Source organism: Ylistrum balloti, unplaced genomic scaffold, assembly GCF_031769215.1.
Source record: "Ylistrum balloti isolate Yb309-2 unplaced genomic scaffold, AGI_CSIRO_Ybal_v1 Utg370654, whole genome shotgun sequence".
In the NCBI taxonomy this organism is placed as follows: domain Eukaryota; kingdom Metazoa; phylum Mollusca; class Bivalvia; order Pectinida; family Pectinidae; genus Ylistrum; species Ylistrum balloti.
In genome coordinates this window covers 26,994-41,130 of record NW_026782397.1, presented here as the reverse complement: position 1 = coordinate 41,130, position 14,137 = coordinate 26,994, and the positions used below count along the sequence as shown (strand labels likewise).

Below are 14,137 nucleotides of genomic sequence, written 5' to 3'. Positions count from 1 at the left end.
ATTCTGAGGTTATAAAATATGCATAAGTGAAAAAAAAAACATTGAAATGCAAGAACTAGACCTTTTTTTCTTTTGTTTTCACAGAAAAAATGGGTGGGGTTTAGCCAGGGCTCGCGCTGGCGATCGCCAATGGCGCCATTGGCGAAAGTGAAATGAGATTGGCGATTTCAAATTTCTATTGGCGAAAATGCCGATTAGAGACATTTCCAGTCACCGATGACTGTATAGGGAAAAATCATTGGCGTTTAACTTATTTGTAACGAGTGACACAGGTAAATTTTGCTCCGACATCATTGTGTACTACACGGTCACGGCTGACTGACTCTCGCAGCTGGGGCAAGGTCAGCTATCGGAACTCTTTTGTGTTTTGACAGCAACGTTTACCTGTATAAACAGCAACACGCCTGTAATGAAAATCGCCAATTATCCAATGATGTCTCCATTGTCTCAATCCGAGATAGCCTCTGCCGTGAACAATAAGGTAAGTTAGCTGAAGGAAAGATGTTGTTTTATCGGGAATTGGCTTACGGTAGGTCGATCATTATGTGTGTCGATGTCGTTAATTGGGCACGAGTTTGTGATTTCTGCAGACATAACTTAGTAAACTAGTGTATTTGAAAGGGCCTGAAATAGGCTTCTTAACCTTTTTGATCGACTATTAAAGTAACAAGAAACACAAGATATAATTTTGTTGTTTTTAGACTATGTTGCCGATTTTGTTTTATATTTTTGTACATATTTTGGTCACAACAGATTTGGCCCTTCACTAAGATAGATCGTTAGATGAAATGGGAAAACGTAAACTACCCTTTAGTGATAGGGATGGGAAAGTACCCAGATTGTCTTCATTTGGTTTTAAGACACCATCTATTGAAAAGGAAAATGACAGCCCTGATCAGGTTACTAGTTATTAGTTAGAAATAGTTTCACTGATGGCTGCAGTAAGAAAGAGTGCTTGGTTAAGCATGAGAAAGGATCAGGTATAAACAACTATTCATCATTTATGAACAGAAAATTATGTAAATTTAGATTAAGTAATTCAGAAATACTATACAGCCTGGAGGATGGTACAATGTAGTTACTCATTACAGTCTGCTTGGCACATGAATTAGAAACACAATCTTTTAGTTTAATGATTATGTCTTTATTATCTCTGAAGTGTTTTTAAGAGATATATTACTTAGGAAGTTACTGTAATAAGTATAATACTTTGATGGTGTAAAATAAGGTTTGATGTAATCCTGTGTCTCTCTGCAAACGTCCAATTCTATTCTAAATTTTATTTTCAATTTTACAGATGAGAACTCTCACTCTGCTGCTTTGGCAACACAACAGCAAACTGCCGAGATGCAGAAGGCCTGTAATAATTTCATGTTTATAAACTCTTTTACCATATACTGTATTATGTTTGATGTATTGTTGTTAAAACAGTGAATAAATAATGTAATTATATAATTAGCATATGTGTTATTATTATATGAGAGAATTAAGGGCTCGTCGGGTGAGGGTGAGGGCGAGTTCCGGAATCTGTTCGCGCGCTTATAGCAAAAAAAATTTGGTTTGGCGAAACTGAATTTTGACCCAGAGCTAGCCCTGGGTTTAGCTATCAGCCAACAGCTTTTGTGTATGGCTGTTTTGTAAGGATTAATATTGCAATCGTAAAAAGAAAGTATTGTAATTGTTAGTAGATAAATTAACCTTATATTTCATTTAGTTTATGAGATCATAAATACAATGATGTAGTCAGTAAATTGCATGTAAACACTTCCCATTTACATAATTTACCTCCTGCTCAATTTGATTTACAACTTCATAAACTAAGCAAGATAAAAGGTTAATCCTTATATAACAACTTCAAACTACAAGTCATGGACTTAAAAAGTTCAAAGGACAATGAATGAATTCAGCATCTGATGGTCATTTTAGTGAAAAGCAAAAGATATGGGTGGGCTTATTAGCTGATAAATGAACAAATACAGCAGTTTGATATCATTCTTTCCATACAAACCTTGCCATGTTTAACAATGTAATCAAATAATTCTCCACCAGCTACATACTCCATCACCATAAATATATCAGTGGGTGTGCTCATCACTTGGTACCTGTCAAAACAGTTCTTTATGAATGTACCAAAAATAAATTGTAATAAAGACATGGATAAATTAATATCTGAATTTGTCACTTAATAATTACATGGCATAGCGACCATTTTTATAAAGTTATGTCAATAATTTTCTTTTTATACAAAAACATCTAATTTTGCCTTGATCAACTCATGAATCCCACCAATGCTCATTGTCGATACTCCAGAGGTCACAATCACTTTCGTTCTCTGCACCCCTGAAACAGGTCATGACAAAATTGCAGACACAAGCGATATAATCTTATCGGTTTCAGGAGAAATAAAGTGACCAATCATAAAGGAGCAACACCAAACATCAAAACCATTACAAAATACTGTTATGCGACCTCAAGATTTGTTTGATGTACATCAAAGGATTAATCTAGTCTTTCTGTCTTGTCCACAAAGTGTTGCATACAGAACCTTCAATCTTGTCATTTGTTTCAGAGGTGCAGAAAGCGAAAGTGATCATAATCCCTGGAGTATCGAGGATAATCAATGCCGAGCCCTTGAATCATATGCACATGATAATGAGATCCAATTGTTTCACTTCTATTTATAAGATATATCACAAACTGTAATATACAGAAATCTGCAAAATAAAAATACATTAGAACCTGAACCAGTCTGCTGTTGATATAATGCTATTTAAACTGTTTTTTTTTTTTTTTTTTTTTTAATAAAGAACAGTGCTTTTCCATTATACATTGTGTAATGTTGTCTGGTTCTAAAATTTGTTGTGATGCATAAACAAAGAGATTATCACTTACAACTTGATGATATGAGGATGTCTGAATAGTTTCAGATTTTGGATTTCACGCTTGATTTTGCCAACAACGTCAAGATTCTTGATCTTTTGACGATTCAAAATCTTCACTGCCACTTTATGGTTAGTCACATGGTGGGTTGCAACTGAAAAAGATGTCTTTTTTCATCATTTTGATATTACCAGGCAAGAAATAGAACAACTTACTCAATTTGATAACACATATAAGGCGTGCAATACTTTTAGTTTTCTTCATCAATTTCTAGGTGATTGTATATTGATGACTTTGAATTTTTTTCGTAATAATCTTTACTATCTTTGACATAAAAGGCAAAAGTTAAGGTATCCATTGCTGTATTGGAGAATGACCAGTAATTTGAGAAGAGTAAACAAAACCTTGAAAGGTTGTTACAGATAAGGTAAGGGTGTAAAATATAACTCAAGTAAGGTAATAGTTATTTTACTGCATTGGAGTTAAAATGATTACATGCCATGTTGAGTTATCTTTAAATCTGTATTGCATGGAAAAGTTTGATTCTGTTCACTACAATGCATACCTAACTGAAATATTGTACTATGTGTAGGAGAGCATATATCATAGAAAACCTAATTCTTTTTCTGACCACTCTCAGCCAGAGAACATGAATGAAACGTTCGTCTGATCACTTTCATCAGAAGACATATACGTGATATATACGTCTCTGCTTTCATGTAAATTATTTTTCTTAAGTTTGGGTGATAAAAATCCTCTGTAATGAAAGAGTATATTGGTGCACCCTGTCATAATGCATAATACCTGTGAACTGGCCATTTCTGTTCATATAATTACTCCTATTGTAGCTACATTGGGGTTAGGAAAACATGCATAATTAACAAAATTTAGTTAAACCTGTGAGTTATTTAGATCTCGTGTAATCAAATGACATTTCAATAAAATTACACATAAGAAAATGATACATTTCACTGCAATTCTAAATACATGATAAATCATCCATGCACTGTCATGACATTTGTAACAATTTATCCGTGACCTCTCAGACGTAAACAAAGTCATCTGGCACGGTCTTTGCTCTTGTTTCCATCAGTTATCACATTCTAAACCAAGAAAATCTCTAAATATTGTAAAAATATATATATATACATATTACAAATATCATACTTTTCACTTTTCCAAAAGTTCCAACGCCAAGCGTATCTCCCAGGATATAGTGACCAATTTTTATCTGTGGTGCATTTTTCTCCGCCATGTTTTGAGTTTATCTTTCCTCGCGGTTGGCGAGTTCGTAGTCCAAATATTTCCAGTGACGTAGCGCAGGATTTGCGCGTTTCAGTCACAAAGGACACTTATTTGTGGGAGCAATACCTAACTAAACATTTCACATCTGCATCTTCAAAGATAAGATGTCAAAGTTGTATTTCATCCTTGAAGGTATGAAGTGACATGTGCCAGATCAAAAACATGGACGTCATGTGGGCCTCTCGATTTGTCAACCAATCAAAATACTCAAAAGTGACCCCGGAAATAAAACAGCGAAGATCAAGGTCATTTGCTTGCGGGGTTTATTTTTTTTCTTTCACAAAAATTGCAGGAAACACCACTAAAGAAAATGTTCAGCAGCAAGGAAGAATTGAAGAAAAGGACCGGTGAATGTGGTATTGGCAGATTTAATTACTTGCAATCGCTTGTCACCGAATATCAAGATACGGATAACAATGGTTGGTAGGAAATAAAGAGCCGAAATGGGTAGCACTATTCACCCAATTCCACCCAATTCCTTCACAATTCTACCAAATTCTTCACAGCTCTTGCTCTAGTTGTACTCCAGTTGATAATTATAACTAACATATATATGGGGAAAATTTGTTTTTGTGCATATCGTGTCTGAAAGCAGTTATCTCCCTTTAAATAATATAAATAAAGAATATATACATTCTCCATGTTCTTGCCATTTATCTGAGATTATACATGTAATAGAAAACTAATACAAACTAGGTAATATTTATTAGTAACTTTATTTATAAAAATGATATCATAAATACATGTATATGTAGTCATATTAAATGTATATATATACACGCCAATTAAATAATAAAAACTAGTATAACATATAACAACCATGTATCAGAACACTTTGCAAATAATAAACTGATTAAGCATAATACATGTATAATTGATAAATTAAATAAAATATTGATATGTGTAAGAATGTATATTGGTCTATTAAATCGTAGATGAAAAAACCAATGAGATATTTATAATTCCCAAAAATACACAATTTGATAATTCATCAGGAATAAAAAAAAAAAAACAGAAAAAAAATTGATTATCCATACTATGCAAACCTTTCACCACTGTTGTGGCTTGAATTTAAGCTGAAGATTCACAGTTGGTTTTTTTTGTGTTTTTTAATCGTTGATATATATAAATATATAATACAAGTACATTAACACTTTTAGCATATTTTGCGGAATGTTTCATAACCATTTAAAATGGCTGTTGACTGAAACCAGAGTATATATGAACTATAATGCATATTAAATTATTTATAGAACTACTGTACATAGTTACAAAGTACTTAATGAACAACGGGCGCGACGATTTACCCAAATACACCCCAATACACCCAAAGCTTTCACAAATATACCCAAATAAAGCCAAATCTTACCCAAATATACCCACAATCTACCTAAATCTTACCAAAATATACTCAAATAAAGCCAAATTGATTTACAGGAACGTGCCGTAACGGGCTCTGTATTATCAGTAGTGTTGGGAATCGGTTGAGATTTCCTGATCGATCATCAACTTTGTGTAACCGATCGATGATCGATTATAATCGATTAATTCTTAATTGTCTGTTTTTGGATATTATTCAAGTCTAAGTACATATTTTGTGTAATGTTTTAACAGCAATTCACGTAATTACTAAAAATGTTGTACCTACACCATCATTTTGTGTACTTGTTATTCGTTTATTGCACAGAATACTTTTTAATATAAACAAATGTCGTTTTTTTTTTTCAAATAATTTTATTAATGTTGAAAATAATTTCAATGTTCAAATAATCTATTTTCATACATCACGATGATCGATTACAGATTTCTTAATCGATTAATTGATCAAACATCTCAAACAAGTGATACTCGATTAACTCGATTAATCGGAACAATACTAATTATCAGGGACGTATATCTGTTATATATACGTACCTGGTATTATATTTTATTACTAATAAACGATATACACATGATCAAATAGACTATCTTTATCTAATTTTAGCTTTCATTTACTAAGGCAATTTATATAAATTCCGTAATACCATATAGGCTAACGGGCAAAAACAGACAAAAATGAAGCGGGAACGAATTTGGGTAGGTTTGGGTAAGATTTGGCTTTATTTGGGTGTATTTGGGTATATTTGGGTGTATTTGGGTATATTTGGGTAAATCGTTGCGCTGATGATCAACATTGTTCCACTTCTCATCTGTCTGTAATATCAACTTAAACCTGGGTTTTAACTCGAGAACCAATGCAAATATATTACCTAAATTTGGCAAAAAGCGTCCAATGTGAAAATGCTTGAGTTTCCACAAAAAATGGTCTCGGCTCCCATAGGTGCTGCTATTAAGGGTCAGAAATAGGGGGACCACAATTCTTTGAATTTGCATTTTGTATAATGCAAGTTACCATTTTCTTGCTGCATAATGTTTATAATACATAATTATACTGTTAAGCTTTTTGCATACAAATTCACTGCTTATTCATTTTTATTGTTGTTTTTTCCTGCTTTAGGTCTTCTTCTTTGACCAGGTTTTTTCCCTGATGTTTGCTTAGGATTCGGACACAGAAACGAAGGATTTGTTGCATGAACAGTGTTTTTTCTGGCAGTGTTTGACAGAGGAATTGTTTTCTTTGTTTTCAGGAATTTATGGTAGTGTTTTTCTTTTTCCATATTGCTTTTTTGTTGCCAGATGTCAGGAGAAATGAAAAAAATTCAAGCTGTTTGTTGTTAGTTTCAAATTTCCAGAACCATGAAGTGCCCTTCTAACATCAAGGAGTTGTATTTTGGAAACCAACGTCAATTTTTTTTATTAATTCATTTAGTTCCCACTACTTCCACTCTGCAACCTGTTTGAGTCTGTTGTTCATGGATTCTGAGTTATTATTTGTCCAAAGAGATTGTATCTGGTTTGAATGGAGAGGTTTGTTAACATGTTTGAAAATTTTACTTGCCAGATATCTATCCCAGTAATTTTTGAAGTCTGGGTAAGAGTTGAAATATGGATTTAAATTTTCAAGGTTATATGAATAATCAAGATCATCCTAACTAAAATAACTAATACATGCATGAACGTTTACAATTCTGAAAAAACTTTAAACTAGTAAGAAAAAAGTGCATTCAACATTTGTAGCAATGTTCTTTGTTCACCGAATTCATTTGCTGAATATACATATGAAAACGAAAATTTCTGAAAATATTCAACTTTTTTCAGTAAACTAATATTAAACCATCATCTAGTATATTTTCAAAATCAGTTTACTAATAAAACATATTTCATATTTTTAATGCTAATAAATTTTATGATTTAAGTATTTTATTTATGAGTTTATTCAAATAATTACAATGCGAGTTGTATCTATTTATATTACTTGTATAGTCTACTCGTCAGGCCGTAAAGGAAGGGAGATAACTACATTGTCAACATAGGCCTTACCCACCTAGCTTTTTCAGACACGCTAGTGCAGTGCAGAACTACATATAAATTTTTCTTGGGTGTATAGTTGTATATAAGTGTTTGAAATTAGGGAGAATTGCTAAGAATTTGGTAGAATTGTAAAAGAATTGTGAAGGAATTGGGTGGAATTGGGTAGAATTGGGTGAAATTTGGTAGAATTGGGTAGAATTGGGTAAATTGCACTGCCATTTTTGCAGAACTTATTGGAAAAATTTCACTTCTTCAATTATGATACAAGATGTACTAAATACAGATAAGATATAGTGAATTTTCCATTTCTTCATCGTGAGATACTACTTTCCCAAGCTCATAGTGTTTATAAACTTTTCATATCAAATGGTTCTAGATCCCATTGTAATTAGTAGTTGACCACTAAATAAACTGAACGCTTTGTTTTGCGATCTAGGGTTGCAAATTGATGAATTTGGAGAATTTTTTGGATGCCACAATAATTTCATAAGAAAGTGTCCTCGTGCGTTCTGAATTTAATTTTTTTTTTGATGAATTTGAAAGTACAACTTCATACTTTCTTGGATTGACCAAGATTTACATTGTGTGTTCAAATGATGGGTACATTTCTGGAAAACAGTTGGTCTCTTTTTTGAAGTCTGCATGTGAAACTTTCTTTTGTTCAAAGTCTGTCCTCATTTTCATTAATTTTTAAAATCTCAGTTATGTTAATATGCCAGTATTATCTTTTTGTTATTGTTCAAGGGAAGCAATTAGTGTTACATCTGTAGAAAATTGCCTTATCTTCATACAATCACATACATTGTATGTGGCCCATCAATTTTTCTAGAAAGAGGTTGTTTGGTTGCAGTGGCACAGTGGTTCTAAAAGTATGATCTTTTTATTTCAGAGTCAAAGCAGCAAGTTCTTGCCAACTTAGCAAACTTTGCCTATGATCCTATAAACTATGGACATTTTCAAGTGCTGAATATTGTGGATCTTTTCCTTGGTAAGTACATATCTAAAAGATGATAGAAAACTGATCAAGTAATTTTCACTGTTACTCAAACAAGTATTATGTTTGCATGTAATTTATGTGGGTAGTTGTTAATAAGAAAAGAATTAATGTTCTTGAGGTAGGGACCTGATGATTTTTGGGGTGACATATATAAGTTGAGGTCACTGAAGCACTGAAGTTTAAAATACATGCAAATGAAAATCAACATACATTACTCAGTTGTTTGTTATCCATGTGGTAAGTTCAAAACAGAGACCCACATCAATTTCTTTTTTTTTACGAGGTACATGCTGTTCTTGATAAATCTGTATTTTGTTGTTACTTATTACATGTTCTCTGAATTTGTTTTTTTATTTGAACAGATGCTTTAGAAGAGTCTAATGAAAAGTTGATAGAATATGCCATAGGTGGAGTGTGTAACTGCTGTTTAGGTAAGAAGGTGGGTTCATATTCATTATAGGAAAACCAAGCAAAAATCTTTGCAAAGTTTTGATGATTTGTACCTTTTCTTCTCTGTCACACAAAAAGAATATGTAAAGCATATAATTACTTAAGTGTGGATAATGTTTGAAAGACCTATAATTAAAGCACATGTACAAACTTTGTTTAGCATCTTATACATCATGTACAAGAAGCTAACCAGTTAAATTTCATAAAGTGATCTTCACAATAGCTGCTTTAAAATATTTTATTTCTTATTTGATAGATAAGAGGATTAAACTGCAAGTAATACAACATGATGGAGTTAAGCTTGTCACTGCCTGTCTGTCAAGGTGAGTAGATAGTTCTGAGTTGTCTCCCCTATCTACATTTGTTACCTCTGACTCTGCCAGTTAAGGTAAGGAGATATTTAAATAGTTCTGTATTGGTTACCTTTGATCTGTCTGTCAAGATGATATGGTGTTTAAATATTTCTTTATTATCTCCCCTGTCTACATAGCTATCTTATTTTTAGCTCACCATCAATGATGCTGGAATGTTAACAAATTGCCCTACATCTCGGGTCCATCGTGTGTCTTTTTTGTTACTTATTACACAATACACAATATTTTTGTTATGACTATATTTTGAGAAGGGCTGGATGGATCTTTCTCAAATTTCATATGTATTCTCCCCATGGGTTTTAGTTGTGCCTTTTAATTTTGGGACTGATCAGAAAAGCAAAATGTCTACCAAGAAACCTTCAAGTATTTTGACATGAAAATTGTTATTTCCATTGCTTGAGAAGGACAGGAAAGATTTTACTCAAATTTCATGTGTAGGTTCCCTTGGTTCTTAGTTTTATCCTTTTGATTTTGGGACTTTATTGTTACATCTTGAGATAGGTTATCAGATTTTATGTAATTAAGAGCAGATAAGAGAAAAGAATGGAAAACCCCAACTTTTAAACAATAAATTAAATGAAGATCAGACAATAATGGACATCAATATAGTGCTCACAGACACAGAATTGCAGATTTCTGGTCCAATGATACATGTATGAATTTCACTAGAGAACATTTCTCAGGGAAAGTCAGTAACACTATGATAAGAAGGTTCAATACTATGAATTAATTTTGAGATAACTCCTTTAAAGAGTTACAAATGTTAAAAAAAATTAATGATAGAATTAAAAATAATAAAATTTAGTCCATAGCATGAGTAACAATATTTCATTTATTGTTGTCTTTTGAAACAACCCTATGTGTCAAAGTTTTGAAAATTTGTCATACAACACAACTCATTCAGGACAAGAAGTACCTGTATAATCTATTACTTTAACTTGAATAATTTTGTACATTGTTGTTCTATTTTTTTGTGTCATTATGAAGTGTTAACCTTTGGAGGAGAAATCTTTAAAATGGGATCATATGATTATTTTATTTCCAGTCCTAATGAGGAGACAGTGTTATCAGCTATCACAACTCTTATGTATCTCACTACTCCAGAATCAAAGAAAGGTAAGATAGTTATTCAGATTCATCTGCTGTCACAACTCTTAGTATCTCACTACTCCAAAATCAAAGAAAGGTAAGATAATCATACCATCATCAGCTTTGTCATTTGAATCATCGTCACTTGATATAAGATGGCAAGATTGGGGCTCAAACTGGTAAGTTTGCACCATGAACTCAACCCCTTTGCTTTGTAATGGACTGGATATCCTTATTTTTTTGTATATTTAGAAGATAGGTGAACCAAACTTTTGTTCACACTACTAACCAAAATTCTTCAATGGTGCCTGATCAACCAATGAGAATACTTGATTACGAAATAACTCTAAATATTATACTTTCTTCAGGTGTTTACATGTGAAAATAATGCTGCCATTACATTGTGCAATCATCTACCAAATTCATGTGAAAAAAGGACTTTTTATTTTCATTGCCAGTGACCTTTTAAACAAACTATATTGCCAGATATTTATTTTTAAAAAGATTTCTGATAGGATCATCAAAACATGCTCTTGAAATGAAGTTGATCCTTATCACAATAACAGATCAGTCTGGTCACCATTGTTACACATGAATAATGAAAGGAATTTCACAACAGTAATATTTGAAGTTGAAATGTAGGCAAACAATACCAAATTTTCAACACATATCAATGAATCATTATTCTGTTCTGATATTTGTGGGTAATCAAAATATCTACATTAGACCTGTGTTGCTGTATGGCTCGGAAAAATGGGCAGTAACAGCTGCTACTCTTAGGAGGTTTCGGCGCAATGATAGAGCCATGATAGAGCCATGATCTGCTTTGTCAAACGGAAGACGATGTTCCCATAGAGTCTGTTCTTGCTCAGCTAGACATTAAAGATATCTCAGAAATTCTCCAGACTAGCATGTTGAGATGGTTTGGCGATATAGAACGCAGTGAAGGATGGATATCAAGGATCCTTACCCTAAATGTCACTTGTTATTGGGCCCCGGGTAGACCAAAACTGACCTGGAATGACTTAGTGAAACAGGACTGTACACCCCGATGAATGGGTGACACTAATCCACTGGATCGCCGAACATGGAGAGGGAGACTTCGTTCTCGACTGGACAGCCAGGCCTCGCCCGTGGATAAGGATTAATCAAAGGCCTGGATAATCTAAACTGATGATGATGTTTTCTTTTTTATCATGTCAGTAAAAGTTTGTTAGAAAGCACTGGGTCAAAAATAAAACTTTAAGTAGATGCTTATCATGGTATCTGCAGTACTCTAGTCGAGTTTCACTAACCAAGCTTTAGGTGAAGTTTTAATGTCATGTGCTGTATATTTCAGTTTTGTGTTTAATTGTCTTACCTAAAACTGAATTCTGTGTTGTGATATTTTCAGTTAAAGTGCAGAATAAACTGATTAGATTTAGACACATTTAAGATAGAATATGTATGCATGATAGTTAAAGAGTACCTGAAATTTTGTTGGTGGTAATTAGGTATGTTGCTTTTTTTCAGATATAATGTCATTGCCTGTTGTTGAGTGTATGCTGAGGTTTTCTGAAGCTAGTAATAAGAGACTTGGTAACCTGGCTAAGGTTTTTCTGCAGGTAGGATTTTACAGGACATAAACAGTATTAGGTGAAAATAGAACATTATGGATTAAATCTTAAAGTGAGGACTGTACAACAAAAATTATTAGCACTGCATCATCATGAAAATGTTTGTGTAATATTCTTTTAAATAGTGACACTTTGAAAGACATTAAGTTTAAACACATTTACAATTCAGTAATGGATTTCAAGAAAATTCTGACAGAGGAAAGAAATAAATCAGTTTTTTTAAATTTCTTAAAAAACATTTGAAAATGTGGATGGAACCACAGCATGAAGAGAAAATAAAGTCACTGCAACATGTTGATAATACTAACTACTTGTCTGTCTGACTCTTTGTCCTGTAATCTAACCATTTTGGTATGGAATACATGACTAGTAGGTCATTGTGACTTAAAATTTCCACACTTGATGTATACCTGACTGGTGATCATGATGTGTTTTGAAAAGATGTGGTTGTGAGACATCACACTCAATCTCTTTCTGTAATTTCTCTTTTTCTTAAGGACTATTGCTTAGTTAGCCAAGTGGAAGCAGCCAAAGAGATACAACATCAGTTGTCAACTCCCAAACAGTGGAATCAGGACATCTGACAAATCAACTGAACATATCTGACATCTGTAGTCAGCATAGAGACAGCGCAACATATCCAACCTCAGCTGTCAGCTCAGAGACAGCACAACATATCCAACCTCAGTTGTCAGCTCAGAGACAGCACAACATATCCAACCTCAGTTGTCAGCTCAGAGACAGCAGAACATATCCAAAATCTGTTATTAGTTCATAGACTGTTGAATGTTTTGAACATTATCTGTAATTTCAGAGACGATCAAATTGGGACACCTGACAAATCAGCCGAACATATGCAACATCAGTTGTCAGCTCAGAGACTGCAGAACATATGCAACATCAGTTGTCAGCTCAGAGACTGTCGAACATATGCAACATCAGTTGTCAGCTCAGAGACTGCCTAACATATGCAACATCTGTTGTCAGCTTAAAGGCGATTTAATTTATTGAACATATGTTATCGCCTTAAAGACTTATGTTATTAAGATTTTAAACTCAAAAGTGGAAGGTTTTTAATGGTCTTCATACATGTTTACCAGTATCATGTCTTTGTTTATCTTTGTTTATGTTCTTAAACCTAGATGAAAAGTTGAAACTCGTCTTGATATCGCTTAAGTCAAAATTCCGTTTGAGTCAAAATTATTTTCAATTTTTCCTTCTGTATCTTTGTAATTTTAGTTCAGATGACTTAATTTTGATTGAGTCAACGTGATTTTTCAGTCCCTTCAACTGGAAAGCAAGGTAAAAGTCATTTGTTGTCTCGAAGTTAATTTTTCTCAAAACATCACATCTTCTTACGAAATGCGCCCATAAATACACAAAGTAGAAAGTCACCTGTGCGTTACCCATGTCTAATTAAAGCATATCAGCGGTCCATTGTACGCACAGCACCTGGTCTCTGGTGATTAATTACCAGTTTAATTATCCAATTAATGTTTGGCTTCTTAATTGGTGTCACCATCCTGTAGCAGTGACTTACCTGTACATTAAAAAGTAGTATGTTTACTCAAAACATGAAAACATTTAGCTTGATTGCATGCATCTTCAGGAATGATAAAAACGAAACCAGTACAAACTTTTTGACAAAACCTGATCCCCACGATTCCGAGAGAAACTTATTTTAAGCTTGTTTACTAAAGGACTGTGATTGGGAACTTTAATAGATTAAGTATTTAGACAATGAAGTGCTGAAAGTATTTTTCATTGACAGAGTCTATATCTGTGTGTGATTTGTACAATATTTTCTTTAACATTTATAAACTTTCTAGCGCAGCATTTTTCATTTATTTATTTGTTTATTTATTTATAATAAATGATATATGATGTATATGTGCTTGGTCAGTAAGAGTATTGTACACGTGTGCAGGATGGAACGATGTGACTACAAATGCAATTGATTGAAGTTTTTATTACATGTTTTGTTGTTTGGATGAATAAACAAAAAAAGGAGAAAG

General features: G+C 33.1%; 1 protein-coding gene and 1 long non-coding RNA gene across 2 annotated transcripts; both read left to right on the top strand.

Annotated features, from left to right (window-relative positions):
* Positions 1-341: 341 nt before the first annotated feature.
* LOC132557278 (uncharacterized) lies at positions 342-1,455 on the top strand. The gene is made up of 2 exons (XR_009554502.1): positions 342-481; positions 1,298-1,455. It is a non-coding gene; the product is annotated as an uncharacterized LOC132557278 (long non-coding RNA).
* A 2,995-nt stretch (positions 1,456-4,450) lies between these two features.
* Positions 4,451-14,122, top strand: LOC132557270 (armadillo repeat-containing protein 7-like). The gene is made up of 7 exons (XM_060221759.1): positions 4,451-4,604; positions 8,486-8,584; positions 8,956-9,024; positions 9,300-9,366; positions 10,463-10,533; positions 12,019-12,110; positions 12,620-14,122. The coding sequence occupies exons 1-7, from the start codon at positions 4,496-4,498 to the stop codon at positions 12,704-12,706; spliced, it is 594 nt and encodes a 197-aa protein (XP_060077742.1). The 5' UTR covers positions 4,451-4,495; the 3' UTR covers positions 12,707-14,122.
* Positions 14,123-14,137: the final 15 nt, after the last annotated feature.

Bases quoted from the DNA above. Each gene is read 5' to 3' on its own strand.
- LOC132557270 (XM_060221759.1), top strand. From the start codon at position 4,496: ATGTTCAGCAGCAAGGAAGAATTGAAGAAAAGGACCGGTGAATGTGGT. The intron at 4,605-8,485 runs GTTGGTAGGAAA...TTTTTATTTCAG, and splicing joins TCAAGATACGGATAACAATG to AGTCAAAGCAGCAAGTTCTT. The intron at 12,111-12,619 runs GTAGGATTTTAC...CTTTTTCTTAAG, and splicing joins TGGCTAAGGTTTTTCTGCAG to GACTATTGCTTAGTTAGCCA.